Source organism: Ipomoea nil, unplaced genomic scaffold (genome assembly GCF_001879475.1).
Source record: "Ipomoea nil cultivar Tokyo-kokei standard unplaced genomic scaffold, Asagao_1.1 scaffold2541, whole genome shotgun sequence".
Classification (NCBI taxonomy): Eukaryota; Viridiplantae; Streptophyta; class Magnoliopsida; order Solanales; family Convolvulaceae; genus Ipomoea; species Ipomoea nil.
Genome location: NW_017618969.1, coordinates 489,841 through 500,840, shown reverse-complemented (window position 1 = coordinate 500,840; position 11,000 = coordinate 489,841). Strand labels below are relative to the sequence as shown.

At 35.8% G+C, this 11,000-nt stretch overlaps 2 protein-coding genes and 1 long non-coding RNA gene across 7 annotated transcripts; 1 reads left to right on the top strand and 2 right to left on the bottom strand.

Annotated features, from left to right (window-relative positions):
• Nucleotides 1-208: 208 nt before the first annotated feature.
• On the bottom strand, nt 209-829 carry LOC109153803 (mediator of RNA polymerase II transcription subunit 10b-like). Its single transcript, XM_019301663.1, has one exon. The coding sequence runs from the start codon at nt 762-764 to the stop codon at nt 270-272; it is 495 nt and encodes a 164-aa protein (XP_019157208.1). The 5' UTR covers nt 765-829; the 3' UTR covers nt 209-269.
• A 185-nt stretch (nt 830-1,014) lies between these two features.
• Nucleotides 1,015-7,327, top strand: LOC109153819. Its single transcript, XR_002049605.1, has 3 exons — nt 1,015-1,138; nt 2,998-3,006; nt 7,315-7,327. It is a non-coding gene; the product is annotated as an uncharacterized LOC109153819 (long non-coding RNA).
• On the bottom strand, nt 3,755-8,801 carry LOC109153818 (putative ALA-interacting subunit 2). 5 transcript variants are annotated; one of them, XM_019301685.1, is made up of 9 exons: nt 8,539-8,801; nt 8,306-8,412; nt 7,751-7,812; nt 7,588-7,662; nt 7,351-7,467; nt 7,163-7,233; nt 6,026-6,323; nt 5,046-5,335; nt 3,755-4,102 (listed from the first exon to the last, which is right to left on the bottom strand). In XM_019301685.1, exons 2-9 carry the CDS (start codon nt 8,361-8,363, stop codon nt 4,051-4,053), a joined length of 1,023 nt encoding a protein of 340 aa, XP_019157230.1. In that variant the 5' UTR covers nt 8,364-8,412; nt 8,539-8,801; the 3' UTR covers nt 3,755-4,050. The 5 variants fall into 5 exon arrangements, with proteins under 5 accessions (XP_019157230.1, XP_019157228.1, XP_019157227.1 ...); XM_019301683.1 differs by having other exon boundaries at nt 8,306-8,403; XM_019301682.1 differs by having other exon boundaries at nt 8,306-8,393.
• Between the last annotated feature and the right edge of the window lie 2,199 nt (nt 8,802-11,000).

Genomic DNA, 11,000 nt, shown 5'->3' with positions numbered 1-11,000 from the left:
AATTGTCAAACTTTAAACCTCAATAATATATTTGCAGGATAGATTTGAATAGAGCATATTAATCAACAAATATACAATAGAACATATCAGTTATTTGATAGATAAACTGAAGAGATGTTCATAAAACATAAAATATAACACTTAATAATTAACAATGTTTGGCGAAATATTTTGAGATTTGATAAAATCACTTTTGATTTTCATAATAAAACTTTAAAACAAAGCTCCAGAAGTACTAATGAATAATGTTGTAAAGGAAGCCTCGATTTTCACATTTCTGGCTTCACCTTCACGTCGCCATTTGGTAATGCCTGTTTTGCTTCTGCTGCAGAAGTTGCACGACTCATCCTATAAGCTTCCACTTCATCAGGAAATGCCTCTTCAAGTTCATCCAAAAGATGCTTCCGCAAACCCTTGAAAGCATCTGTTTTTCCTTTGGTAATCTGGTTTTTGGCAATGCAACTATTCAAAACATCCCTAGTAAACTCATCTGGATTCTTCCCATCATCAATTAAACTGAGAACCTCCATGGGCACCTGAATATCACACTTCTCTGCTAATTTCGCCATATTATCAAGCTCCGACACAAGAGCGTTCATGCGCTGGAGAAACGGAAGCTGGGAGTCGACGGTGAGATAGAGTTGGTGGAGCATCCCTAGGGTTTTCTGTATGGAGTTGATGACTTGGTTGAGATTCTGTTTGGAATCGTCAGCCGGTGATGAGCCGGTGGTGGCCGACGCTGATGAGTTCTGCGAATGATTCATCACCAACGTAACGGCGGGTTTTGAGTTCTGCGATTGGAATAGCTGTGAACGCTCTCCCTCTGTTTCCGTCGAATCTCACTTTCTCTTCTCTTTTTCTGTATATATAATAATGAAAACGATTGTTCATTTGCATTTGTAACTATTTTGAATTTTTTTATACACTTATACTAAAATTATAAATCTTAAATCTAAAAAGAATAGATAACTGTGTGGTGGTGAGAAGTGCACATATCTAATCTAATTTAATTTAATCTAAAAATATAATAAGTCTCAATCAAGGTTATACCATTGATTTATGTCCATCTTTTTGTATGCTAATAAATGTATACATTTTACTTTAAATGTTGTACACTTCAATGTTATTAGACAAAATTGTCCCTACTACATTGTTATTAGACAAAATTGTCCCTACTACATTCTTGTTAGACAAAAATACCCTTACACCGTTATAACTCCGTTACTTTTTAATTATAACATTGATAATTTCATCATTATTACTATACACCTATATCTATCATATCTTTTTCCTATTCTTTAATTATCATTTTATTAAAATCATTATATAATTAATTTAATTATTGATTATATTTTAATTAAATGGCTATTAATGGTAAATCATATATGTGTGTCAGTATGTATAAAATACATATATTATTTGTGCATATATAATTCTATGAATTTTTACGTATCGCGTGTACAAAATGTTAGTATATATATAAATCTTAAATCTAGATTACATGCAATGTGCGTTATTGTTATATGTTATTTGGATATTATATAAGAATTTCCTAGTATGAAGAGTGGTACTGGTTTTAGGCGAAAAAAATTGACAATATATTTTTAGCAAACGTGTATATATATATATATATATATATATATATATATATATATATATATAATTAGGTTCTGGTGCGGTTAGGGTGCCCAGGTGTGGTTGTGCGGTTTAATTTGTGTCATTCATTCATCTCGCTTAAATCAACGTTCAGGATTACCAAAATTTAAAAAAAAAAAAAAAAAACGTGTGGCAATTTTGTAATTTTTGCATCTAGGTCAAAATTAAGGTGAGCAGTGATGTGCTTAATGTGCCTGGGGTTGTGCTTAATATGAATAGTTGTTAAAACTTAAAGTGTGGGCTTTTGTGCTTATGGTGCGTGAGATTTGTTCTTAATGTGAGTAGAGTTTGTGCTTAATGTGCGTAGGGTTTGTGCTTAATGTGTGTGAGGTTATTGATTAATGTCAGTAGTTGTTGAAACTTAAGGTCTGTGAGTTAATACTTAAAGTACGTGGGTTTTGTGCTTAATGTGCGTGAGGTTCTGTTTAATGTGCGTGGGTTTTGTACTTAATGTGCATGAGTTTGTGCTTAATGTAGTGAGACATTTTAAAATCTTAAGTGTGAATTTTGTGCTCAAAGTGCTTTGTTCTGTGCTTAATGTGCTTGGGTTTTGTACTTAAGGTGAGTGATTTGTGTTCTTAAGGTGATTTAATTTGTTTGTGGACTTAATGTGCGTGGTGATTTGTATATTTAAGATGCGCCATGTAAATAATTAAGGTGGGTGAGTGTGTCCAACCGCACAACCGCACGGGAAGCCATCCCCGCACCTAAACCCTTCCCTATATATATAAGTTATAACAATGAACTCTCACATTAAATCTGTATAACAATATAAAAGTTATAACGATAAACTCTGACCTCAAATCTATAACAATACCAACAAACAATAACAAAAGATCATCACCACCATTCATAATAATTAACTACATTAAACATAAAACAAATAATTAACGTTAATCAAGAATTCAACCCAAGGTTTTCGGACAAAAACTAGTACAAGTAGCGCGGCAAAACACCGTCCAAAATCGCCAAAGTCTTCTCTTCTCCGGTCATTTGCCCTGAAGAGCAGAGGACACTCTCTCCGGAGAGGAGGGTGGCAAGATCGCCAAAGCCGGAGCAATATTCCGACGACAATCATCACCATGCATCGCAGGCTAATAATGAGGTTCCGGCGAAGGACTTTCGAGGTTGCACCGTCGGCCCTGATTACTCCGCGGAAGATTTCCAACGTTCCCACGTTGGATACCATCTTCGAAGAGGGGAATTTTCCGTCGCCCGCCGCCACCGGCGCCGGAAACAGCATCACCAGCAGCGGCGGCACTAAAGTATTCTACATGGTTCCTCTGGTTCTTTCTCTTGTGTCGTATGCATTGATAAATAGGTACATTGAAATATTGTGAGATAAAAACTGTTAATTACTCATTTTTCGGAAATGTTTTTTCGCATTTCAAGATTTTAATTAATAAGGTGTACATGTTTGAGCTACCCCAAGCTTCAATTTTTCTTCAGTAACACCATGCTATATATACATTTTTCCTTAACTTTTGGTCTAGAGACCGTGTGTTTGGGGGTTTGGGGATCAGTGTATCTCTTTTGGGGTAGCGAAAGAAACATGCAATTATAAAATTATGTAATGTCTTATGTACTGTCTTAATTATGTAATACTAGTTAAAAAGATTACTGTCTTTAAAACTCTTATCGATGATATAAAGGTTTTAATTTTCTTATTCAATTGAATTGTTTAATGATAGAAAATAATGTATAGTATAAAGTGTGATTAGCAAAGGAATGGGAAAATACAAAGTGTAACCCATTACAAACTAGTGTCATCCATGTTGGCAAATTAAAAGTCATTTTATTCGTTTTTTTTTTAAAAAGTCATTTAATTTTATTCTGCCATAGAACAAAAGCAAATCTTTTATGTTCATCACATGATTGGCAAGAAGCAAACAATATGCATTTTAATATAATGTTTCCCTATCCTTAATTATTAATGTTAAATCTTTTTTTTTCCTTAAAAAAACTATTAATTTAATCGACCAAACTCAAATTTTTATTTTAATTTGAAACAAACTCAATTTAAAATACTTGAAATGCTCTCTCTCATGGGAAGATGTGGGATTTGCATTCAAATGAGTGACAGTAACACTATCTCATGTTAAATAACAAACAACTACATCAAGTTGTATTCAATACAATATATAATATGTATTTATACAGAAGATCAATGAACAATTACAAACAACTTCTGAACATGAATTAGGCAAAATGGTTGAACCTAGGACCCCTATTACATAATACATAATATGGACTTATTACAAGGTTAAATCTGTTGTTTTGAACTTCAGAATTTGAAAAAAAAAAAAAGAAGGTAAACTTAACTAACTCTGTACTTCAGAGCTTCACGTATACCACGCTATTCAACCAACTGTTCAGAAGCAGCAATGTCACCTTTCAATTTGGCCCGCCCTTCCAGTTCCGAGATAAGTTTGTTTCTCCATAAGGTCTGCACATTGAAATGGAGCAGATGAGAAAATCGAAGAGATGCAAACGTCAGGAACAGGTGATCAGGGATCCAGGTAAAAGTAAAGAGCAGGAGAATTGCAGTGGTTCAAGATAAAACCCTTTAATGGAGTTCTATTATAGATGCACAAACTGAAGAGGTTCAAGGGTAAATATGCACAATGGCTTAAACAACATTACCCAGCTATCCAGAAAAGAAATTTAAAGAATGATAAGTAATCGACAAAGTAATAAAACAGACAATAAATGATTGCTTGCTTGTGGTGAAGAACAGACAATAATCAGAACTTATATTATAGTACTTGCAGTTCAATGAAATTAGATTCCATACATTATTACTATTGCAACTTTACTTCCAATCACTTCCTTGAGATGCTAAACAAAAAGGACACACGATCATTTCTGAATCTAAGCCAGTGCCATTCTTTCTTTATATGGCAGGACGTTATGTTTTACATGTCTTTCTAGATTTTACCAAAGTACAATTGGTGCACTGGACTGATTACGTGTTCCCAGAGAATCTGTTTACGCATGAAACAGAAATTTCACTATGATTTCTCACAATCTTCTCAACCTTCGACAAAAAAAAAAAAAACTTATATTATGTTCCCCATTAAGCACAGTGGGGGAGGGAGGGTTGGTGTATGAGCTGCTGAGTACACTATACACACAATTTGGGGAGGGAGGTGGGGGGGGGGGGGGGGGGGGGATGCTTTACGTCTTAAACTTCATAAAGATCCAATTATCTTTCCATATGACAAATATCTGTATAAATGACAAACTGACAAAGTGCCCTTTATCTTTCAATTTAGATGGAAGTTGAAAAGAATCAAAAGATGCTTATATGAAACAATAGAAATGATTTGTGAAGTATTTAACAACTACAACTTCTGATAGAAGCTAGATCAGCATCTATTTAACATTACCTTGAAATTTTCAGATGAAGCAGTATGAAAACACATGCGACGAAGATAAATGAAGCGCCAACACAAATATAGGCCATCCCAAGGAAGTTATTCTGGCCTCCCAGCCAGTTAGATGTTGAAAGAACAAGTTTCTTGCGTCCACCAAAACTGTAAGTATTATAGTTGTTCACAAGCTTCACAACTATTACATCACCTGCATCTAAATCTTCTTCAATCCTTCCATATAACTTTCGGAAGGTCGGGAGGGCAGCAGTTCTCATCCATACAATAAGATCCTCCTGATCACTTAGCTAATTGATACATTGAAGTCAAACACAAAAAAGGAGCAGGTAAAAATCATGAATTAAATGAATAAGCAACAATATATATATATAGAAGGTATATGAAGCAAAACAATTTAATTAAAACGCTATGTTGACTGTTTAGATGAGACTCATAGAATATAGAAGATAGTACTGAAGAAACTACTAAGGTTTCAATTGACAACAAGGACTTATTTAGTGTCATTCACTACTTAATGGACATCCTGAGAACATACAATATGAAATTTTTAGTTCATTCTTTTTTTTTTTTTTTTGGTACAAAATTTTTAGTTCATACTGTTTCTATACAAAATGTGCATTATGATGGGAGTATAAAAGACAATATGTCAGTATTCTAAACTTCAACCTAACTGTTTCAAGTAATAGAAAATAGATGCCAATCAGATTTTGGTTACACCAATGAGTACTAAGTGCTTCTTTGGTTCAGCTAGCCTTAGAAAAAAGAGCTTCTTGAATGAAGAAGCTTTATCCAGCCTTAGCAACAATTTTGCACTTTGTTTGGCCCAGAGACTGATTTTCGGAGTAGATAAGCTCCAAATTGGGGCTTGGTGATGAATACTAAAGGGCTTTTTCACAATTTCTATTGCAGAATCTCCAAAATATTATATATTTTTAGCTGATGTTAATTGATTGTTGAGCATCAAAGTTAAGTCTTACAGGAATGCTGGGATCTAACTTTGCACCACCAATTAAAGACCCATTCTGAAAGTTAAATGGATACACATGCTTCCCAAATTTGTGAGCACGGTCACTCCTCCATGCAATGTTCTTTCTGTTAACTTTTAATTCATCAACCCCACGGGAAAAGTCATATGTGTCATTAAACAAGCTCCATGCAATCAGACCACAAGGGACAATTGGTAGACCATTATTTGTGTCCTCAGGTTTGCAAGAGCCTGTAGTGTTATATCTCAATCCATGTAAGAGCTGTTGATCACTTTTGCTTTTTACATACCTAGATTAAGATTTTAAAGCTGAGTCAAAACCCAAATACATGGTAAACTAGACAAAAAGAAATACGTAAATGGAAAAGAAAGGAAAAGAGCAGAAGAAAGGGAGAATATAAACATGAAAAATCACAAGGAACTTCAAATATAACTGCAGGGAAATGTTTGGGTCATATATTATATGGGGAAGCTCAATCTGCTTGGGATAAGAAATAACGCAAGAGCACAGTCAAAGTTCTAGCATTGAATTCCAATCTAATCCTTTTCATGCTCCATTCCGGAACTTTAAACTTCCACTCCGTCAACTTTAATTCCTTCTAAAGAAAGTGATTCTCATTAACATGAAAATTGGGATTTTTTTGTTGGTTCTTGTATGCTCTGTTTAAAATCACGGGCATCAAACGACCCCCTTCTTGATAATGAACAATTAATACAACAGAGAGCAAGACAAAATTGATGGCCACATTAACATGCCCCTCCATCAACCAACGTACAATAGTCAACAATCTCTTCCCTGAATCCTAATCCTAGTGGAGGATTATATGATTGAGCCCATTTCCTTATCATGATGGTGTTGGGTGTTTAAGACATTGGACCATTGGATGAATATCATGATATTGTCTTTCTAAATTTGCAGAAGTTCATCTTCTTTTTTAACCCTTTTTTTTTCCATACCAAGGGTAATATATGTCTTTTTCCATATTTCTTGAATTATTAAATTTTCATGCCAAAAAATTGAATTCCAATTCAATTGGAAATTCCAAATCAAGTCTTTCTGTGATTCGAACATATACCAAAGACATCGAATATAATGTAAACCCACATTGGTTCCTGTAGAAAAGCTCACCTTCTGTGGTTTTGGTAGTAGTTATCAAGCTGATAATAAATGTAAATTGGAGCCTTCATGTACTTAGGCACCTGTGATGGGAAAATGCAAACCAAAAGTACCATAAATATCATCTAATATCCAAGAAACGTTGGGCCAGTATGCTTATATAGTAATAAGTTTAAAATAACGTTACAAAGAAATGCTACCTTTAAGTACCGGGTACAATTTTTGGGAACTGAGTCATCTACGATATATGCCACTTTAGTATTTCTAAATGGTACAGGTATACACTCAGTATCATATCTGTCCACTATCTCAACAACCTGCAATGCAACTTAATTAATCCTTCAAGGAAGACTAGCAATAACTGAATAGAGCAAGAAGATAACCAAAGGGCATATTAATATCACTCAATGTGAAAATAAAAAATAAAAAAATATTACACTCCGTGAAGCGTGAAGAAAGAGAAACCCCATGGGAATAAAGATAATTCCTGTGATGAAAAATGTTGAAATGACCTGCAAATCACAGGATAGCTCAAGTAACTCGCATGAGTTAAAAAAGCTGGTAAAGTGGAGCTGCCAGCAGAGCTTTGTGCTTGCTTACCCATTTTGGTGTTAGAACAGGTTTACAGGCTGGGAGATCTTGTTGAGTAAACTGGTACAGAGCTGCAAGTTGTGGATGAAGTTAACGTTTGAAATTAAGACAACCAACTTTGATCAATGACTTTTGGTGAAAAATCATATCGTTTGCAATTCATAAAAAAAAAATAAAAAAATACCAACTTCATATTCTACTAAAGTTTCAAACACATGAAATGACCACCAGTTATCAGTGAATTCGCCAAAAGAAGGCACTAAATTCTTGATCATTATATCCACTATATACATACATATATAAAGTGTGATACAGAATGGTATTAGTTCCTCAAAGTCAGCCTCCTCCCTTTATACAGCATGAAATTGGTATTAATATGATCTTCAGGCTTCACACATTCCATGGTTAGCAGAAAATGTCATTCGCAAACCATTCAAATTGACAGTTTATAATCATTTCGTAATTTGCTCAAACTACTTTCACATTGATTCAAACAAAATTTATTTTTCAAATGTTCAAAAGTAGACAGAAACAAAAGGAGCTCAAGGATCTAAAAACGCTTGCCTTTTCTCCAGCCTCGTCGAGGAACTGCCGAGGAACTACTTGGTCCCTCCTGCTCCATTCAAGGCAATTAAAAAAAAAAAAAAATTCCCTGAAAAAAACTTCAGAAACTGAAATAAATTCGAAGAGTAAAATATTAGCTCAAAACCTTACATCACAACAAATATCATATAGAAAATGATGATTTTGTTTTTCTGAAATCCCTGATAGAGAAAGGATCAGGATTGAGTTTTCACCTGAAATGAAGTTGTAACAATTCGTAAGAAATGCGATTTGAGATTCGGAAGATGGGGCGAACAAGGGTTGAAGTATGGAATTTCAAAAGAGCGATTGCTTCTGATTGGGGAAAAGCACTCTGCACTGTTTGTATTCATATAAACACACGGATCATCTGTATACACTTCCACCGCAGAGGTTCAACGTCAAATGCAAAGAACGATTGCTTCTGCAGGGGTTTCCATGATTCTCAAAGTATTGGGGAATTTGAGATATTATTAGAAAGTTTAGGGGGTACATGTAGTTATCTGGAAATATTTGTACTCCGTAAAACATAACGGGCCATCGGCGAATCGAAGGCTTACTTGGGTCGGATTATATTGGGCCCGACAGCCCATCCAATCGGCCTTGAATTTATCAAAAGCTTCAAAAAGTTGCTCTATTTGGAATTCAATCGTAGAGTTAATTACCGAAATGGTCCTTAGACTATAGCGAAATTATCAATTTGGTCCTTGACTATTTTTTTTTTTAATCAATTAAGTTCTTCAATTTTAAAAATTTTAATCAATTTGGTCATTCGTTTATTTGACCGTTAGTCAACCGTTAACAAGGGACCAAATTGGTAATTCGCTATAGTCAAGGGACCATTTTGATAAGTAACTTTAAGGGTGGGTTATTCGGTTCAGTTTTCTCGAACCGATCTATACCAAATTAGTTAGATTCGATAATATACCGAACAAACGAACGGTAATAGATTCTTGTATACCGAACGGTTCGGTAAAAACTCAAACCGAACTGAATTGTTCGGTAAAAACCGAACCGAACTAAATACCGTTTGAACTTTGGATTGCTATTTTGTTATATATTAGACTTTCGATATAGACTATGTAAATACCATAACACATAATATAGAACTTTTGATAACAAACAATAAAGAAATCAAATACTCCGTAAAACATTTACGAGAGATACCCGTAAGAATATGAGCTGAACGGCAGAGCAAGCAGCAAAGGACTTGGATTTATTTTTATTTATTTATTTATAATTATTATATTATTATTATTATTATATTTTTTTAAAAAAAATCAGACGGTATTCGGTTCAGTTCAATTTTTGATCGAACAATTCGGATTGATTTTGTATCGAACCGTTCGGTATACAAAAATTCAATACCGTTCGGTTGTTGGTATATTACCGAACCAAACTAGTTCGGTTTGGTTCGATTCGAGAAAATTAAACCGAATTGCCCACCCATAAAGTTAATTACCAAAATGGTCCATTGACTATAGTAAAATTACCAATTTGATCCCAAGTTAACGGTTGACTAACGGTCAAACAAACGGAGGACCGAATTGGTTAAAATTTTTAAAGTTGAGGGACTTAATTGGTTAAAAAAATTAGTCAAGGACCAAATTGGTAATTTTGCTATAGTCAAGGTGGACCATTTTGGTAATTAACTCCAATCGTTATATGGAACTGTGACCCTTGTCCAAAATAGAATTTTAATTTATGTTCACAATGCGCATAATTCATGTTTATAATACAGATACACATAAACACGATATAATGGACACGAATTTTGTGTATTATAAACATAAATTCTGTGCATTATGAACATGAATTCTTTGTATTATATAGTGCACTGTGGACCCTGGTGATATGGATACTACCCCCGTTCCTTGGGTTGTGCTACGGTTAGACCCGGTCAGTAACGAACCCCCGGATCGTCCTTGGGGGAGCCCGATCGCCCCCGATCGGAAACGTAGACCCCGATCGTTTTGCCGAGACGGGCTGTGATGAAGTCCGACCTCTAGCCGTGGACCGACCACTTGCGGTTGGTCCCAACCTACCCCCTTCGGACAGTGGTCCAACGCTGTCAGGGGTATAGTGCCACGTGTCGTGGGCTCCTTCGGCCCCGGCCGGATCCAGTGCATGCGAGCCACGTGTAGCTCATGCTGGAGGCCCGGAGTGTGTCTCCCCTTCCTCCTATAAATATTGCATTAAATGCTGAGAGAGGTGGACTTTTGGACTGACTAGAAGACTCTAAGTTGTTCGACCGGAGACTCCCGACCCGCTGTCGGAGGATCTCGCGCTTGCGTACTCTATGTTCGATACCATACTGTACGCATACCTTCGTATTTACAGTATCATTTTGGCGCCATCTGTGGGGATCAGTACGAGAAGCCATTCAATTTGGCATTACTGACCCTAAGTGAGATGTATCCGTTCATGGATTTCCGCAACAATTAGGAATTCGATGAGAGCTTCTCCGATCTCCGTACTCAGCTCAACTCAGGAGTCAATCTCAATAACACTCCGGAGAGAGCTTTTACCCCTGACCCAGTCAATGTAGTTCACCAAGGAACAACCTTCCCGACGATGGCCGGGCAAGGACCGGCCTTCCCACCGATGGTCGGGCATATGCCGTTCAAGTACCCGATGTATCCGGCCGGGCCGTTCGACCCGCGTTCGAATTTTGGCA